This window comes from Leguminivora glycinivorella, chromosome 5 (assembly GCF_023078275.1).
Source record: "Leguminivora glycinivorella isolate SPB_JAAS2020 chromosome 5, LegGlyc_1.1, whole genome shotgun sequence".
Taxonomy (NCBI): Eukaryota; Metazoa; Arthropoda; class Insecta; order Lepidoptera; family Tortricidae; genus Leguminivora; species Leguminivora glycinivorella.
Window position 1 is genome coordinate 23,793,437 of NC_062975.1, and position 20,363 is coordinate 23,813,799.

A 20,363-nucleotide genomic window follows, 5' to 3' on the forward strand; every position below is an offset into this window, starting at 1 on the left:
ATGCCATGCAATATCCTTCCCTTACTTACCTACACTACCAGTAAATAATCATCAGGGAACAGAATATTTCGCCAAGAAAATATCCAGAAATGTTACATAAAGCTTTCTTCACATCGCCTATTCTAAAACCGTTTTTCCTGCTGATAGAGATTATTATTAACACTTTTTATAAAAATTGTTTTTTTTTCTCACGCTTTCGCACGCTTTAAAAGATACTTATTTCATAACATAATAATATAATAAAAAGAGAATACTTTATTTCTACAATTTATTCATCTTTGATACAGTTATCATTCGTAAGTAGGTATATTACAGAAAATTTCTGACAAAATGTAACAAACCAAGAATAATTTAAAATCTTAAAAATATTTTTTTCATAAACTACATACATTCAATTTCAAACACATTTGCACCACAACAAAAAATAAAAATAATAAATACATTTTTTTATAAATTAACATTAATAAATTCAGTCTATTAAACGTAAAAAAGTAAATTAAAAATAAAATCCAACCATTCAACCGCAAAATGGCCGAAAAATAAAATTTAATCAAATTAATGATATTGATATAAATTCGTCGGCAATTTTACAGTATTCTAAAACATTATCCCGAAGTCATTCTTATAAATATTAAATGCAAATTCTTCTAAAATGTAACATACAATGCACAATGACGAATACAAATTCATTATTTTAATATCGTCAAAGTATTATCCAAGGAGTTTTTTTTTCACTGAATACAAAAATATATATAACCTAATATCAACCAATAGATATTGTGTCAATTTCACCAAAGCTGACATTTTATGAAACTGAAATTATTATATTGTTCATTACCTACAAAATAGGTATCAGAACGTATCGCAAAGTCGCAAGAAACTCGAAAATATATACATAATTATATCAACTATATCAAGTTTCAGATTGACATAGATTTCAATTCTTCTCAAGTCATTTTGCAAGTGAAATCTATAAGTACGATACCATGGAAAAAGGGTTAATAGAGTATCTTGCCTATCAAATAAGCTGTCAAAATAATGTGAAAATTAACTCAGAGATTAGTTTGTTTAAGTCCGTTTTCACATTATCCGATCCGATATCGGATGTCGGAAGGATTTCAATGGAAAAATTACAAGATGGCGCCTGTGATGTATGGGATATCGGTCCGACATCCGATATCGGATCGGATAGTGTGAAAACGCACTAAGGCAGAGGAAGCTACAATCGTTCAAGAAAACACATGCCATCAATTCATCCACTCCACCAAAAAACACCTAAACCACTTTGACTGTTTGTGTTTCTGACAATTAAAAGCTTTAATAATCCATGTTTTAAAGTTTGGTAAGCCATTTCGTCGGTAAAAAAAGGCGGATGAATTTGAATCTCGCACCTTTTTCTACCGATATAGTGGGTCACACGATTATAGTTTGGCAGGCTATTTCCGTCAGTAGAAAAAACGAGGAAAATTAAAAAAATTCAACACGAAGCCAATGATCGTCAAACAATAGTAAAATATTATTTCACGCTTTTCCCACTGACAGTGGTTTGCCAGAGTATAACACTACAGGAACGTGATTCAAGGATCCGGCCGACACACACACCCGGATTCCACCAGTACGTAGTCTTGTCCTGTCAATGTGACGGGCCCTAGCGGCAATACTAGGAACAAGTAGGGCACGTAGGTTTGTGTGCACGAACCACGGATGACTGAGCATTCGCTGGATCTGTAACGTAAAATAGTTCAATTAGTAACTTGGTACTACCGAAAATGTACTTGAAAGAACGAATAGATTTTGTATAATGCCCATAGATATTTCAACATTTTGCACGCCACCAGACGGCGGAGAAATATGCCATCGCGATTATTTTAAGCGAAATTGAACTTTATTTTATGGACTTGAAACTATTGTACTAAAGCTTCAGTGCCACTCTTGGCAAATAAGGGGTTGAAAGAAAACGAAACTGTGACATTGCAGTGACAGGTTGCCAGCCTCTCGCCTACGCCACAATTTAACCCATATCCCATAGTCGCCTTCTACGACACCCACGGGAAGAAAGGGGGTGGTGAAATTCTTAACCCGTCACCACACAGGCTAACACACACAACACAGGTTTTTTTTAACTTTAATATATTTTAGAATTAGACGGATTTTTTTGCTAAACAGGTACAAAGCTAAATATTTGACCCGAAAGGCCACTTACACTTTCACAATTTACAAGTTTTTCAACTTAAGTCAGTCTTAACAATTGTATGTAAACATTGAAGTAACAGGATAACAGTTACTATTATCCTCTGTTACAAAATAGTTTTGTGAAAAAAATACAGCTTTAATAATAGAGGAATATTTAGTGTGCAATAACAGGTAATACGAAGTCAATAACTAATTATAATCAGTGTTAACTTTACACAGCAATAATGTTTCCGTTTTGTGTGAGGAATGTTATGTGTGTTTAAAATAGCAATAGAAAACGAATAATGACAAGACTAAATCATTGGTAATGGTAACTCGTTCACTCAAACTTGAAACACAACTTATCCGGAAACTTATGCGCAAAAGTAACAGGCTGTCCGGCCGTGAGTGACACTCCGCACATCGGAGCGGTAGTGTTGTACCGCGACCGGCAATTAGGCCGATAGTCCACTATCATATGTTTATCATAGAAATATGATCATGTATGCCTCCTTTTTCTCCAACGTGAAGAAAAAGGACGGTATGTTGCTTATGATCATATTTCTATGATAAACATATGATAGTGGAATCGGCCTTAGCTATGAGATATTTCTTAAAAACTTCGATACTTACTCGCAAACTTCAAAAACGACTTGCTGCAGCAAATCCGGGAACTTTTGTACAATAGTGACCGGCTGTCCGGACGTCAGTGAGACTCCGTACATGGGTGCAGTAGTGTTGTACCGCGTCCGGCACAGGCGCCCGCCACCGCACGAGTTGGTGTTGGCCGGGGATAGACCGGGCAGGTTGCTGGCGCGACCTGGAATTGAATGCAGAATAATTTGTGAGTGAAATATACCAAGATAAATGCCATCATTAGCAGCATTCCCAAGACCGTTAATATAAAATCATACAATTTTGAACCCATAATCCGTGAACAATTATTAAACTATTATTGCACTATCATCACACAAAATATGAGATTTCAACTATATGCACAAAACTTTCTGAGATGACTGATACTCGTAGAACCCTATATTCAAAAGCCTCTACTAGTAATCTCCATTATACCTACATAAAAAGCATTTTGAGAAAATTACTCATCACGGTCTCATTTACGACATAAGTACTTATTTTACCAAAGTTAATGCCAAATAATAGCTGATAATACTCGTAAAGTTCATTTACCGCGGCAAAGCGGCGAAAACTGCTCGCTTCGCGTGACATTTTGCACAAAATCAGCTGTTTACATTGCTGTGCAGTATGTACCCACACCACGGTCAACTTTAACTACAATGGACTAAAAACGTAATCTCCTTATATGACACATGAGATGGCTTTGGGAAGTGGATCGCGCGAGCGTGGGATATTTTACAAGAATAGCGTTTTTCACCTAATTGTCATTCAGCATGAGTATCGGAAAGAAGCGGGATAAAGTGGGCGGTTCAACTATTTCTTGTAGTCTGAGCAAGCTACGGTAGGAGCGATTTTGATAAAATATGATAAATAAGACACTACCAAAGTAAAAACTTCGTATTTTTTCAAAGTATTTTTAGGTAATTAAAAAATATTTTTTTTAAATTTCAGATAACAAAAAAACTGATAGGTACGAGTAGTAGGTATAGTTGATACACTAAAATTACTTAACTAGGTTCGAACTTCGGACGGATTATATATTTTGTGAACAATGCTTTTTTAAATCCACGATGAAACCAATTTGGACCCGTCTACAGATGTTGCTCGCCTCTCGCCTGAAAGGGATAAGTAGGTATACAAGAAACATACCAGTTCTACTGCTATTCTGCGTCCTCAATCCCTCTGAATACCCAACGTGCGCGTCAAGCAACGCTCGTCGCATGATAGTTGGGTCCACCGTCCGGATGTTTCTTGCTTGACGCGAAGATTGGCCCCATGCTCCGGATTTTAATGCTCGGTTTACCAGGTGCCTGGAAAATGTAGATATAATAGTTTAAAATTAAAATCGATCGGATAGATCGCCTGATGGTGAATACCTATCAGACTTAGGGGTACGATGCAGCTGCATCTGAAGACCTAGGTCTTCAAGATAACGTTTCTATTCTTATTTGCATCCTGTTTAAAATAGAGAGAACTCAATAGGTACATATAACAAAGAAAACGATTTTTTTATCGCTCCGCAGTGTTCTAAAAAGCCTACTATTATCTAATTTTATTTTTAGAAGTTATACAACGGCAATAGTACATATCAATACTACCAATAGTTATTTGTTATACAACGCAAAGTTTTATTTTAACACACGAGAAGTAAAATACATTTGCACCCGAGTGTAACACAAAACTTTTCCCCTTACTATAGCGAGGAAACTACAACGCAAAAAATGCGTTTATCACTGCTTCCAGTAGTTCCACAGGTGGTAAATCATCTTTATTACTAGATCTACTTACTTTTATCAATTTTAAAGCAGTTAATTTGACTTTATTCAAGGTCAAATTACTTTACCCACTAGTGGATAAAATGCGTTTTTACCCACTGGTATTAAATGACAAAACACGTGTTTCCGAGCTAGTGAGGGAAAAAATCCATAAACGCTTATAATATGGATTTTCACCACGTTAAATACTAATTTAATTTACGTTTCTCTATTCTTCGCTAAACTTATTACTACTAGAAGTCGGCCAATTGACTACAACGCCATCTATTCAATTACTAGAAAACAATAACCTAATAAAAACCACAGACAACAATAAAATCAAACAGCCGACAACACCACTCCGCACACCATTAAAATGAAATACGACTTTGAAGATGGCGTGAAATAAAATTAAACCACCATAATACCGTTGTGCGTTATTATAATGTAATGAGAGATAATAATGATCATTTTGAAATTACATTGCAAGCGTAGAGAAAATTGCTTGCATACGTCCCAGCGGTGGGAAAATTCTCATGGTAGGTGTGCCATAGATAAACGTCTTGCTTATAACTAGAATTATTAACGGGAATCTGTTGTTTATGGTTACTTATGAGATACGGGTCAATGCTCGGAGCGGGGGCAAAAGCAGAAAAAAAGTAGTTATATCAATGATAGAGGATACTCAAACAGCAGGGCGCAGGTAAAGTAAAACTTGGTGTCGCGGGCGTCCAGACAATTACTGTAACAGTATACCGTTAAATGGGCTGTAGATGTGCTTGTTTGCCATCGACGTGGTAGTAAATAACCTAACCACAAAATTAAAATTTTGAAAAACCCCTCACGGCGGCATAGTAGACCAATGAAACATGGCTAAGAACACTCCCGACTAAAGCTAGGAACATACTACGCGGACGTCCGTCGTAAAACGACCGCGACCGCGACCGAACAGTGTGCACGGAACAAAACATCCAGCGAGCCAGATTTCGAACGGACGTCCATGCGCTCAAGGCCACGTCCACGTCCGTCGACCGATAGTTTGCACGGTTATGTGTAATTTCATTGTCCAGATTCCCGTCCGCGGTCGATTCACGACGGACGTCCGCGTAGTGTGTTCCTAGCTTAACTCAGGTTTCAGACAAAAAAAAACGAAATCTAAATCGGTTCGTCTGTTCGGGAGCTACGATGCCACAGACAGACACACACACACATACAAACAGACATACAGACAGACATACAGACAGGTTGCATATAATTCGAGCTTAATTGCTTGAGAGAACCGTTTGAGACATCGATAACTTAGGTACTTGTTACTATTTTGACATTGTAATCTGCCGTATTATATAATATTGAAAAATAAAGAGAAATGTCATTGTTTACCATTTATTTAAGCTTATTTGAAAGTCTTATAAACATTTGAAGTACTCAATTAACGTAATAAAAGAAAATTTCATGTGATAAGTATTTATTGTTCAGTTTTATCAATCGTCATACATCTTGCACCTACAGTACAGTCAATTAATAATCTTCCTCGTCCTTAATAATTTCAATTTTAATGAAATCGCACGGCGCTATCAACGCTTCTTCCGACATTATTTGATCTTCTTTCTTTTCTAAAGTTTTCTTCAAATCAGTATCAGTTGACAAATCCTGGCATACGTCCATTGGCAATGCTGACGCTATGCCTTTCCTCGGATCTACGCCAAATACTAATTCACTAGGCGTTCTACATAACGTGGTATGAAATCTCGTATTCAAAGAATGCTGAACAAACTTCAAGCCCTTTTGCCACTTAGTTTTCTTATTTTTCGACAACCACGCATTCAGTTTTTTAAGAATATCTTCATTTGTCTTTCCTTCAAAGTCTTGTTCTCTAAAATTAGAATCGGAGGTGAGAATTATAATATCGGGGCATAATACCGTTATTCGTTTGCAAATCGGAGCTGTCAAAGCGGTCCCGTTTTTAGACTGCAAAATATTCGGTGCACCAAATACCAAGAAAATATCAAGTAGGTTATCAACAGACTCTTCGATAGAAGTCGTTTTCAATGCTCTTAGATGAGTAAACTTGCTTATGAAATCTCTATAAACCAACATGTACTTATATTCTTCAGTTTCTTCTCCTGTCACCGCTAGTATGTCTATTTGTCCTCTGGAATAAAGTTCAGGATAAGTTTCTTCTGCAATCGGATTTGACTGTGTTTCTTCAAGTGGAATCTCCACCAATGTTTCTGAACTACCCATTCTAAAAGGGTCAGTTTCTGCGTCTTCGTCAGAATTTTGAGACGCTTCTTGTGTTTCCATATTCTCATCCGAAGTAATTTTAGGTAACCGCCTTCCTCCTCTTTTAATACCTTTCCTTTTACAGAACTTGCACATAGATAAGTAAACTAATACACACTCAGCTGTAATGTTTTTGTACAAAGGTTTTATAAGGTCCATCATCCTCGTCCGGCCGCCGTGGCTTAATTTCAAATGGTTGACACGTACAATGTCGTATATTTCGTCTATAGAAACGAATACCTGTTGCGTAGTTTGACCGGGCTGGGCGGCCATTATTAGCCTTTCTCCTTCTGGCGTTTTGATCACGTCGTATCTTTTCGCTCGTCGGTAGTCCGCAGGCGTCTTCTTCGTGTTTAATTTTGCCGCTTTAACTTGTTGGATAAGGGTGTCATATTTAGAACGTGACAGTAGAAATGTATTTGAAGCCAGCTTGGATACAAACATTTCTTCAATTCTTCGATTAAATTCTTCTCTGTTTACATCTTCTTCGGTTTCCGACATTATTCACAAATGATGACACACAAATACGTATGTACAATAACAATAATGCGTCTACGTATTACACAAATAAACACTTTACACTACGCCCGGAGAGATATGGCGTCGAGAACTGACGACGATGTAACGGAAATGTCCGATGTTGGCCGAACGGGCATTGGACAAAGCCGAATAATCGCCGCGTCTCACTCTAGCCGCTACAGCCGAAGCGCAGATTGCCCGCGTCGCGTCGTCGCCCAACCGGTTGTCCGGTTGAACCGCGCTCTCGTCACATTTACCGATTCGCCGATTCCGTATTTGTTTACGAACTCGATAGACGCGTACTTTATCGATTATGTCGAACCTGAACCTAACTCAACTATAGAAGTACGTTGAGCACTAAGGTCAACGACGCTTATCACTAATCTTGTAACCCTTCATGTAGTTATATAAATAGCTATGGATTATTACATTAATAATACTTATGTATAACAAGTAAACGGTAAATTTTATCATTCATGTTTTTTGCTTTCCTCATTGATTTTTGCGTAAAATAAAACTATCTATAGGTATGTACTACACCTAACCTAATTCATCGAAAGAGATATTTGTGATGAACATAAAAGTTAGCATTTCTTCTAATTAATAGGTCTATATTAATAATATGTAGTTATATAAACATATAACTTTAATAAAAACAATCAAATTTAAGTTGTTTGTGCTGTTAGGTGGGATGCATACTTGTTTGCCACCTTCATCGCCGTGGAGTCGCAGCTTAATAGTGTATAGAATAAAAAACCTTGATTTTACTAAACGTTCAAGTGGAAGAGGATTAGTAGCAATTAACCTGTAAACTAACCTCTTATTTTTTAAATATATCGTATCTTCAGCACCTGTATTTATTATGTCATCAGTAACTACAGTAATTGCTGTAAGTGCTGTAAAATTTCCTCATTTCGCTCCGCCGTACGTATGTACGCGCCATTTGTACCATAAACTCAAGATGAAATCTTAAAATCATCAATTCATCACCTATTTATTTCTTTGTAGAAGTAATACCAAGCTAAGTTGGCAGACGGTTCACACAATTATGTTGGTACAAGTGTAGTTTTAAAGCCAAACTTCTACCAAAATATAAAAATTTAGATACTTCACCCTTCACAGGCGGGCCTATAAAAATAGTTACCGACTTGGGTATTACTTTGTTTTACTATTTTATTAAAAAAAACTTTTAAACAATCAACGAGTTGCTGTAAGAAGTTCAGATAAGAATAAAACAATAATTAATAAATCACGAACAGTTTCAAATTCACTAAAACACACGATGTCTTTGTTTACAAAAATGCATTCCCACGAGGCGACCTCGATAAAAGGAATATCTTGTCTTTAACAAAGAAGTCTCTATTTAATTTACTGTTGATATCAATTTACAGCCTGGCAAAAAAGTAGAAATTAAACAGTGGCAACATCTTCGTGTCGTCTCGTTTTCCCAAAATAAGAAAGGGACGACGATGTTGCCATTTTTTATTTTCAATTGTTTTTTGCTTATCTGTAGTAGCTGTACCTACATGGGAGACGGAAATGACGGTACAGAAATCGATGATTAAATGAGCCCTCCACAAATGAGTTTATGACTTTTTTTAGAATAAGTTATAAATTAACGTTACAGAAAATATAATGGAGTTTTTCATTCTAGTACCTAAGTAACCGTTCGGGGACGCAGGTCAAGTGTTCACAATCTCGATACAAACATATACAATGAATGTTCAATGAATATTCCACGATGAAAAAGATTTTTTTTTTAATTAATTTTTAAACAACCCTTATAATAAACATTAAATAAATGTCATATACAAAGAAAAAGTGACCAAGGCCTCCAGTGTTCCGAGCTGGAATCGAACCAGCGTACTCCGCTTACCGGGCGAATGCCTGAACCACTCGGCCATCGGTGCACGAAGGCAAAGGTCGAAATTTCCAATAACATAATATGATGACGACCGGTCTGGCGCAGTCGGTAGTGACCCTGCCTGCTACGCCGCGGTCCCGGGTTCGAATCCCGGTAAGGGCATTTATTTGTGTGATGAGCACAGATATTTGTTCCTGAGTCATGGATGTTTCCTATGTATATAAGTATGTATATATTATATATATCGTTGTCTGAGTACCCACAACACAAGCCTTCTTGAGCTTACCGTGGGCCTCAGTCAATCTGTGTAAGAATGTCCTATAATATTTATTTTATTATTTTTTTTTATAATAGTAGTGTTACTACTTAAAGAATACAAGTTAAAATATTTTCTATGAAAAATAATTTAATTTGTTCTTAGAACCCTTATAATAATTACATATCGGCTATGTATGAATAATAAATGAAATTATAATTTATTGATGTCATTTCTTCTATATACTTTCTGAGAGATTTATATTTTTATACTTCTGGCCCAGCGAGCCGATCTTGTCACTCTTGTCAGTAGAAAGATGCTAAATAAAATAAAATAAATGGTAAATAAAATAAAAATTGGCGCGAAAAGTTGAGAGTCCTTAATGTCCTTATACTTTTTTTTTCTTTTAGGCACCTATTTAATATTTATCCCCCGAGAAGTTAGTTGTGCTTCACAGTATACATATTGTCTTTATTTGTCGTCTTATCCAATATTCTATATCGCTCCTTGAAAAACATAGTGACACTATCCAAAAAACATAGGTTTTTAGTTAACAACGCCATCTAGGTCGCGCGTTCATAACGAACGCAATGCAAAGACACCTATCGATTTAGCTCGCTTAGAAGCGACAGGGGGCGCTAATGTCACTATGGCGAATAGTGGGAATAGACGCGTGGCGGACGGGAACAATGTCATGTTTGCATTAATGACCTGGACGCCGATCAAAATGTAGTGAACTGTAAGACGAAAGTTGTCATTTTGTGTCACAGACCAACCCCTATAGACATCTATTACAAGACGACTCGCTGTGGCCAGCCTTCCTAGTATTTGCACTGATATAAGCGCGGGCGCTCGCCGTGCCCGATCAGTATCGACCAAGTAACAGACCCGAAAGCAGCGCGTGTTTTTCGCACAAAAAAATTGGAAAAGGGTATTTTGATGCCTTAAAGATGTCCACCTGTAGTGTGAAATGGTGTGAAAAGGTAACAAGAAGCTCAAATTTAAAAACAGACGGCATTACATTCCACAAATAAGTCATATTTATAATTTATTCAGAGCCGGCATAGGTCAACTTACATTGGCCACTTACGCGTCAGTAGAGGGACAGTCATACTTCTGTCCCTTTTCATCTGGCGCGACTGCCCGCCGTCCTTGAAACGGCCAATCACAGCGCGCTTAACACATTCCCCGCCCGCTCCTCGCACCCCAAACACTGGTGACTCGTATCGCGAACCAAATATGATGGCCCCTGTACACACATGGCCAACGGTTCCACCAGCCCTTTGTGAAACCCCTTGGCCAAGATAAGAGCCGCTGTTTACACATTGGCGAACCAATCACTTGGCATTGGCTCTTCATGAAAGATGGACGTGTAATGAAAAAATCTAGGAAATTCTTGGTCATAGACGTTGTCAGAAAAAAAATATTAAAAAATAATAACCCCGTAGTAAAATTAAATTATTTGCAATATTAACAATTTTTTGAATATTCTGATAAGAACATTTATCTTTTTTAGGAAATATATTAAACATTTGCAAGGTTATTTTATTTCATAAAATCTACACTATTATTGGCATAGATAAACTTATTATTTTCGTAAATATATCACTACTGTCCTCTCTGACGGCTGACGACCAACTGAATGAAGCGCCAACGTGTAAACGCAGTTGGCCATTGGCGCCAAGATCCTTTGATGTGTGGACAAAAAACCGACACGAATCGGTTGGCCGGCAAGCGCAAGCGCCAACTGCAAACTTACGGCCAAGTAGCCCTCTACACACATGGCCAAGGGGGTTGGTGGAACTGTTGGCCATGTGTGTACAGCGGCCATGACAAGACTGCCACTCTATAGGAGGTTCTCTGTGTTTTGTGTTTAGTGACGGTGTTCCGCGGGATTGAATGGTAAGTATGACAATTTTCTTATGGAACATTGTATCAATCCTTAAAGTGTCACTTTGAACTTGTAATAACTATTCAATATTGAGTTTCATTTTAAAGTAACAGTGTCATTTTTGCTATAATGACACTAGTACTTTAACAATTCTAAACGTTTTGAGATAGGTATAGTGACACTGTGCACGTAATGACGGTTTGGCTTTAAACTATTAGGCTTAATGCAGGTTAAAAATAAAGTTGTACTGTACTTTTACTTAAAATGACGTTATGGTCTTAACTCGCTAAAAAGAATTTGCATGAATGAATCGTCATTATCTGTTTAGTGTCATTTTTGATTGTATGAATTACCATAATTACGCTTGCAAAGAAATGGATTACCGCTGTTATGAGTTTAAAGCCACTTTAACTGGTAATGGTAGCTTTAAGCGCGTTGACTGATTATTGTCACTTTAAGTTTTATGTCATGCTTTGCGGTAATTAAAATTACAAAACAGTTAATGATTAATTACCTTCTAGACATATTACATTTAATACCATTGTTTCATTTAAGTTTAGCACATAAACCTACACAATTTTGATGAAATTCTATGAAAAAGACATTTTACTCTATTTTTTTTGTAAAATACCTATAAACAGCGCTAATAAAAATGAAGGTTATTTTTTACGAAGTAATTGCTATTTTTGTGATCTACAAGACACAATTACTAATTTAAGATACCTACAATTTAAAAACTATGATTGCTAGTGGATAAATTTCTTGTGCATTAATATAACTAAATTATTAGCCATAAATAAGTATATTTGTTTGTTACAGTAAAAAATGGCTCAACGATATTCAAGGCTCAAAAATTCAAAGCAATCATCAATAGTATAAACACACCAGCATCTACAGATCACCTATTTGCTACATCGCCACGAGCATGCACATTTCAAGCGGCCGACTAAACTTCGCATAAGTTAGGGTAATACCACGTCGTCAAAAAAAAATCGCACCTCGCGCAAAATCGTTTCAAGCAAAAATATCTCTAATCTTATTGACTGTAATCTATCAATTTGTATCATTTCAAAGTACAATTAAAGCCCTTTAAGAGAAAAGGTGTACAACTTTCTTAAAAACAATAATCGCCAATCTGCCGTGGTTTAAAAAAAGGTATTGATGCGATTTTAATGGGACTCTAGGCGTGCTACCCCAGACGGTTTTAGAAGGAGCTGTAAAGGTGTCATGTGGATCTTTTGCACTCCAAAAGTCACCGAGGACGAACGCCTGCAGAAAAAAAGCCTTGAAGGCAATAGGGGTAAAACACCAGAAAAAAGCAGCTCAAGTGGTGGTACTGCTCCTAAACGGACTACGGCAATAGCAAGTTGCTGAACGCCTAAGCATAATCCGTTTCCGGGTGCGACGAGTCTTGTTGCGGTTTCTGGAGACCAGTAGCTACATCAGGAGGCCAGGATCTGAGAGAAGACGCTGCACCACCGCTAGAGACGACCGGTACATTTTATCAGCCTCTTTGCGGAACCGCTTTCTAATCGCTCCTGAGCTGCAGATACTGCTTAGAACAGCTCGAAGGACTGTAGTGAGTGTCTCCATGATCAGAAGAAGATTGAGGGAGAAGAAAATGTTACCCCGAAGAGCTGACAGAGGCTACCAATTGAAGCCAGAGCCAATCGAATTGCTATAAGGCTTAAGGATTGGACGTTGCAGCAATAGAGGAAAGTTTTGTTCCCCAACGAGACGAAGGAGATCATTTACACCAACTATAGACGCAAAAGGGTGTACAGGAGTCAAGGAGAGCAGGTTACACCAGTCTTCACCGAAGAAACAGTCAGTTACGGGAGCGGCTCGTGCATGTTCTGGGGCGGCATTTCCATCGACGGCAAAACGGATCCTTAACTGCAGGCAGTTACATTATGGAGATCTTAGAAGAACGTATGGTCTCGTACGCTGAGTTTTTTGGACCTGATTTCCAATTCATGCACGTCTACGCCCGTTGCCATACTGCCTTGATAGTGCGGGACTCCCTGATGCATGAGGTCGGAATGCACCGTAATGGAGTGGCAGCAACGAGCCCCGACCTGAACGCTATCGAACATCTCTGGGATGAGTTAAAACGGCTTGTTTCGTCACGGGATCCTGCTCCAGCCACCGTCAACGAGCTGGAAGCCGTAGTTATTGAGGAATGGGAAAATATTCCTCAAAAACTGATCGTAACACTAATCAGGTCCATATTCCATAACTGATCGCATGGAAGCTACAGGAAGGGCCAGAGGGAGGAACACTGGGTTTTAAGGTTAATTTTAAGTAATTTTTTTCGATATTTGTTGATTTTATTGCGTTTGATTTTTTTTTAAATTTTAACCTGAATGCACTTTGGTTACTTTTTCCTGACAATTTTAATTTTTTGTATAAAATGTCATGAATTTTATGGATATTAAAATAAATGTTGTATTACTAACGCAAATGTCAAGACTTAAAGTGATTTTTGTTTCTAATATTTTTTTAGTCATATTTTATTGTTTAAGAGGGCAAGCCAGGAGTGTTTACACTAGTTTTTAAGGGCAGTAATGCTAAAAAGATACAGGGTTTGAGACCGAATGTCATTTAATTCAATAAATTTTAATGTATATACATAAAAGGTGGTTTGATTGCTAATTATTCATTGAAATAAAAGGTAAATTTCATAAAAAAATGGCTATAGTGTCATTTTTCCACAAAGTAAAACGAAGATATAAAATTGTCATGTGTCCCTAAACAAAAATAAATGGAAAAGTGTCACTACCATTTTGTTTAAGCTTAATTATCTTAGAAACAAAATAAAAAATATACAATTTACTATTATATCTATCAGGTTTAGTCACAAAACTAACAAGATCTGCCAAAAAATTACAAGTTTGTTGTAAAAATTGCAATTTTTGACAATTCAAAAATTTCAAAACTTTAAACCATTGTACCCAAAAAAGACGTTTTTCATTTAATGACACTATGTTTTTCAAGGAGCGATATGTCCAAACATAATCACGAAATTCATGTTAATATCAATATTACATTATGAAAATAGTGAAGTCTAATTTATCTTCCTCGCATGAAAAACCGGTAAACCGATTATTATTAGAAGCATTAACATCCCTACCTTGGATAAGGAGAGCCGTCCGGTCCCGGACATTCTGTGCCTTGTAGAGCGTCGCCCCAGGCGTATTTTAATCTTGGCCCGCAATCAGCGGACACGAACCCGGCCAATATAGCCTGAAACAAGGGAACGGGTTTGTTATACTAAAATAAGGATATGAGAAAACAAGTACCTAGGTTAGGTACTAAATAGTTCTTCACGGGAAGCATGGTCGCGCGATAGACGATAAAATATCAGGCCGTCCCTATCGCACTTACTAATAGTGCGATAGGGACGGCCTGCTATTTTATCGCCTATCGCGCGACCATGCTTCCCGTGCTTAAAGGCAGGCAAGCACAGTCGCGTGATAAACGATATAACGTCAGGCCGTCCTTTTCGCACTATTTTTTATAAATGCGATAGGGACGCACCGATGCGATAAAGTTTATCCAACTAGTGTGCTACGCCCGCAGATTCCGGTTTTTAGTCTTCTGAATTTATAATCGACAAGGCGTAGGTTCGTAGGTAGGTTAAGGTAGGGGTAGGTTCGTCATTATTAATTATCTATCTGTCCGTATTTCCATGATCTATTATTTGAAAAACTTCACAAACAAGCTGGATCAAAATAAAACTTCCGAATAAAAAAACCCTCCCACAAACTTTCAGGAATTGTGTCATATAATGTACTTGATATTTTCGACCCGTACCACCCTAACGTCCCTGAATCTATGGTCGAGCGGTTAAGGTATTCGTCCGGCAAACGGAGGACGCTGGTTCAAATCCAGCTCGGTACATTTGGAGACCCTGGTCACTATTTCTTTGTAAGTATTAAGTATATGACATTTATACAATTTAAAATCTCAACAATTTCTCAAATACAAATATCCAGTCAAAAAACAGTGACATTGTATACCATAAATCAAAACCAACCAAACCAAGTCTCTCCAATGACTCGAGAATCCCGTCCCGAGAGAACATAGTAATAGACACGAACATAATCCTCTTATTGAGCTTCACCACAGTCTGCCAATAATCTACATCGATCCGATCAATAATCGATTTCGAGCGATCATGATTGCATTAGATATAATATAATAAAGCTTTATGTAGGACAATAAACCGACAAAAATGATCGATTGTCACTCTTCATAGAATGCGTGAGCGGTATGTGTGTCGCGGCGTGGCCGAATGACATAGTTTCCGTGGCCACTGGTACTACAACAACGAAACCTGGCCCCTTTCTTGCACGAATCTAGTCCCCCTGATCCGGCATTCCCTGGTCACGAACTGGCGAATCAGTTATAAATACAGATAAGCCGGACTAGAATATTTACAAACTTGTTTAACCTCTTCTTTGCATACATCTTGGGTAGCGTGATTTTTTTATTTAACTGATAAGAAAATACTAAGTCATTTACGGGTTCAACTATAATTTATTCTGTTTCCGGTCTTTGTCAAATATACACGGAAAGCTAATTTAGTGATGTGTGGAGAATCGGAAAGATCCTCAACAAGAAAGTGTCAGTATCAACTTTCTGGGTCATTCGCGCATAACTGTCATTGAACTTTGTAGGAACCTTTAAACAGATGGGTGTCAGGCCGTCAGGTGTAATTTAGTCATCTGTTTTAAAGCTTTCTATTATATTATAGGATACTCAATACGGGCTAAATAGAGGGAAAGCTACTTTCCACTAAGCTAAAACATTTGCTTTTCCAGTTTACTTTAGTTGAGACAACACAAAGAGCTACTAAAGCAAGAGCTATCTAGTTTCATATATTTATGAGGCGGAAAATGCATTTTAAGTTTTTGTAACGCTTTAACAGCAATATTTATCACTTGGTACACTTCATTTACGATTAATTAAAACATGCCTATTAGGTAAGGAATTTCAATAAGTAGATTATAGTCATTTATCAATGTTGTATAAAAGTATAGTAGGTATGATTCAATCATTACTTGACGCAACACCGTCTTAAGGGATGCATAAATTATTTAACAATTACATTGTCCAGTCATTGGTCTCCAAGGTCTATCTAGGAAATAATACAAAAGTGAAATTGTATAAGAAAAAGCAGCGAAAGTGTTCAGTGGTCTCAAAGGTCCATTGTATGAGCATCACGTTCTTGGACGACATTTAAATACTCGATTTCCGAGGTACAATGATCACATAGTACGTGATTTTAGGTAAACGGAGAAAACTTTTGTTGTTTACAACAATAACAGCGGAGAATATAAGTCACGGTCAATAGCAACACGAATTTATAACGAATCCGAGGAAAGTTATGCCATTTTTGTATACTTCATATGATAAAGAATTTTAGCTACAAAAATAAAAGCTTGAAAGAAGTCAACTAAGGAGGTTGTTTCTGATCACACATATTACACCTTAAAATTAGCGCAAATAGAAATTACCTCCCGCAGACTCCCTACAAGGGAGTCTCATCGAGGTTTTGTAAACTTAAATATTAAATTATTGAACCAGACAGACTACAAAAGGACGTTATTACTAATATATGGACTTTATGATATTGCAATTCAAACCTCCATAAAACCGTGAAATATAGCAGTATGATGATATGACTAAAAATATAGGACATTGTTTACACAGATTTACCGTACCATAGTAAGTTTAAGAAAGCTTGTGTGTAAAGCATAAGGCCTGATTTAGACGGCGTGCGAACTCGCATGCGATTTTAGTTACATTGCGGGCTCTTGAGGTTACATACAAATTTGCACATCTATTAAATACCGCAGTGTAATAAAATTCGTATGCGAGTTCTCGTACCGTCTACATGTGCCCTAAATCTCTTGATCAACCAAGCTTGTTATGCAATTATGGGTACCTGAGGGACTAATGGAGCCTAGGAATACAGGAAACAGTGACCCCCTTATTTACCACCAGGAACACAAGACGCCATATCAGGCAATGTTTAAGTTACATACTTATTTAAGTCTTCTAATAATGAAGTTAATTTCAAGTGCTACGATATCGCAAAATTAACATCAGATACTTTTAACACATCAATGAAACAGGACTTAAAAATAGATTATTTGGGTACCTACCTATTGGTATGGGTGCCTTATAAGAATATGGAAAGCGCTCCCGCTTTCAGAAGTTACATACTTATTTTAATTGTTTTGTTACTAGTCTATTGTAATAACAAAGAAATTTGTAATTTATTTCTCACAAAGTTTTGCTTTTTGGAAACATGTTAATTTCTTTCCACTTGTTTCCATACGTATAACTGGTCCCTATCATCAAAACGTCGAAACGTAACGGTGAAAGACCCAGTGAAATAAGCAAACATTTAAGTGCTAACTGAAGCCTTGCGAATTCGTACTGTGCTGTTATGTTTATACAGTAGCGATCAAAATTATTTTAACAACAGTATAACTTTGAAATTTTAGTATAAATTGTTAGCTATCCAAATAAAACTTATGCGTAGGTAATTAACAGCCTAATACCTTATCAAAACAAGCAAAAAGTTTTATCTTGCTAAGCCTTAATCAAACTGGCCACAAAAAAAAGCAATTCAACAAGCTCAAAATTATTTTGACAATACTTTTCGTTCCATTGTAATTACAAACGGGCCAACGTAGGATCACTATTTTATTTATAAATAAATTAGCAGAGGTGCTCTAATAATATGCCAAAACGAAAAGAATATTCGAAGGATTTAAAGGAAGCTGTTGCAGCAGCACTCAAGAAGGGTACATCGCAAGCTGAAGTTGCAAGAAGGTTTGGACTATCACGGCAGCTTATTAGTATATGGAATAAATTATTCAAGGCTCGAAACAGTGTCGAAAATAAGCCTAGAAGCGGTCGTCCTCGAAAAACAACTTTAACAACTGATCGCCTGATTAAAAAGTTGTCCGCTGAAGACCCACGGAAATCCGCGATAACGATCAACGATGAATTAAAAGAACACTACAATGTAAATGTTCATGTTTCCACTGTTAAACGACGTCTGATAGAGCAAGGATTACACGGTAGACGTCCATCTAAAAAGCCGCATATCTCGGCGAAGAACAAAGCTTCGAGATTGGCGTTCGCAGTTCGTCACAAATCGTGGACAAGTGCCGAATGGTCAAAAATTTTATGGAGTGACGAAAGCAAATTCAATCTGATGTCTTCGGATGGTATTAAGTATGTACGTCGTCCACACAATAAACGTCACGATGTGCGATACCAGGTACCCACAGTAAAACACGGTGGTGGTAGTGTGATGGTTTGGGGATGTTTCTCACGCCACGGTGTCGGCCCTCTCGTAAGGATTGACGGGGTAATGGATCGTTTCGTGTATGAAAACATACTTAATACACACATGATACCATATGCCAGAGAGAATATGCCACCTCGTTGGATTTTTCAGCACGATAACGACCCTAAGCACAAATCCAAGCACATCCAGGCTTTCCTGAAAAGGAAAAAAGTGAAGGTTTTTGAGTGGCCTAGCCAAAGTGCTGATCTAAATCCTATAGAGCATTTATGGGAAGAACTGGACCGCAGAGTAAGGTGCAGAAACTACTCTAACAAAGAGGCTTTTTTCGAAGCACTTAAGATGGAGTGGGCAAAGATCCCTTACGAACGTATCACGAAGTTAGTAGATTCCATGCCGGCTCGATGCGTTGCTGTTCGTAAGGCTAAAGGATTTGCAACCAAAATAGCTTCTGGCTGCGTATGATCGCATGAATATGGAAGAGTCGGTCAGCAACCTTCATCTAATGACACGTTAATGCGCTTAGACGACCAACGGGTGCCTTGGCTAACAGTAAAATACAGATAAAACTTTGCCCACTGTTTCATACCTTTTTTCTCTGAACGGTCCGTTTACTCCGAATGCATAGGCAATGAGTCAGTCAACCAGTGCCTTATTAAGTATAATTTTATCTTCAACGTTGTTAAATTGATTATATTTAACTTTTTTTACACTACTTTCTTGTCAGCGGAACGGATATTGGAAGAATTATTTATTGCTCTTTACATTTTGGTTTAGAAACTGTCGGATAAAAAAGGAGTTGGTAATTTGCTACTATCAAGCACATTAATTAAGAAAATTCCTTGATACTGAATATGTATAACATTTAAAATTATATTAATACCCATATGGAGAGGGTACTATTTATCTACATACCTACTGTGTTCTATAGTACCTACCGGTACCGGTACCTATAGGTACCTAATACTTAGTGAATATGTTGTTAATTGAGAATTCTTGATGTTTGATTGCCAAGAGGACCCTAAGTTTTTTTTTTTTAGAGAATGTGGTAATTATCCGAGTGCCTCTAGGTATAGCTAAAATAAAATATAATAAATAATAATGCGAGTTAAAATTTGATTGCAATACTTAAAATGTTTTACTACCCACATATAGCTGACAGCCACCCGTTTGTTTACAAGTTGAAGTTGGTATGATAGACTAACGTCAAAGTTAAATTAATCGAGTAGTTCAATTAATTCCTTTTAAATACCCACCAAAACCAATTTTCTTAAAATTAAAGTAAATGTATAAAATACCAAAACTTACCAATTGCAAATATATTAATAAATTCTTTGAGCACATTTTAAATATTAATTAATAACAATTGCACCGGCAATAATGATAATTAAATTCAGTGGCACACTTCTTATATTCGAAATTGTTTGAATGTGGTATGACACATTCGCGCGTATGGAAGGGCGTGCGGTCGGCGCACTGCCCGCACAAGACAACAAGTGTGGTGTTCATTATAACGGGAGTTCGGCCAGGAGTCTTCACTGCGGGCGCCTACTTCGCCTTCAAAGCGGTCGCTCTCTCTTCAAACTAAATTGATAAAAGCGCCATCTATCAACAGCCGCGGTAACTGACACGACTCAAATTACCGATTACCGGTTTTT

General features: G+C 37.2%; 1 protein-coding gene across 1 annotated transcript; it reads right to left on the minus strand.

Annotated features, from left to right (window-relative positions):
- Positions 1-1,205: 1,205 nt before the first annotated feature.
- Positions 1,206-20,256, minus strand: LOC125226079. Its single transcript, XM_048129928.1, has 5 exons — positions 20,014-20,256; positions 14,509-14,621; positions 3,958-4,118; positions 2,806-2,992; positions 1,206-1,725 (listed from the first exon to the last, which is right to left on the minus strand). The coding sequence occupies exons 1-5, from the start codon at positions 20,047-20,049 to the stop codon at positions 1,578-1,580; spliced, it is 645 nt and encodes a 214-aa protein (XP_047985885.1). The 5' UTR covers positions 20,050-20,256; the 3' UTR covers positions 1,206-1,577.
- Between the last annotated feature and the right edge of the window lie 107 nt (positions 20,257-20,363).

Coding starts and splice junctions, on each gene's coding strand:
- LOC125226079 (XM_048129928.1), bottom strand. CDS start 20,049: ATGTGCTCAAAGAATTTATTAATATATTTGCAATTG. Junction 14,622..20,013: donor TATTAATATATTTGCAATTG/GTAAGTTTTGGT, acceptor CCCTTGTTTCAG/GCTATATTGGCCGGGTTCGT. Junction 2,993..3,957: donor GCAGAATAGCAGTAGAACTG/GTATGTTTCTTG, acceptor ATTCAATTCCAG/GTCGCGCCAGCAACCTGCCC.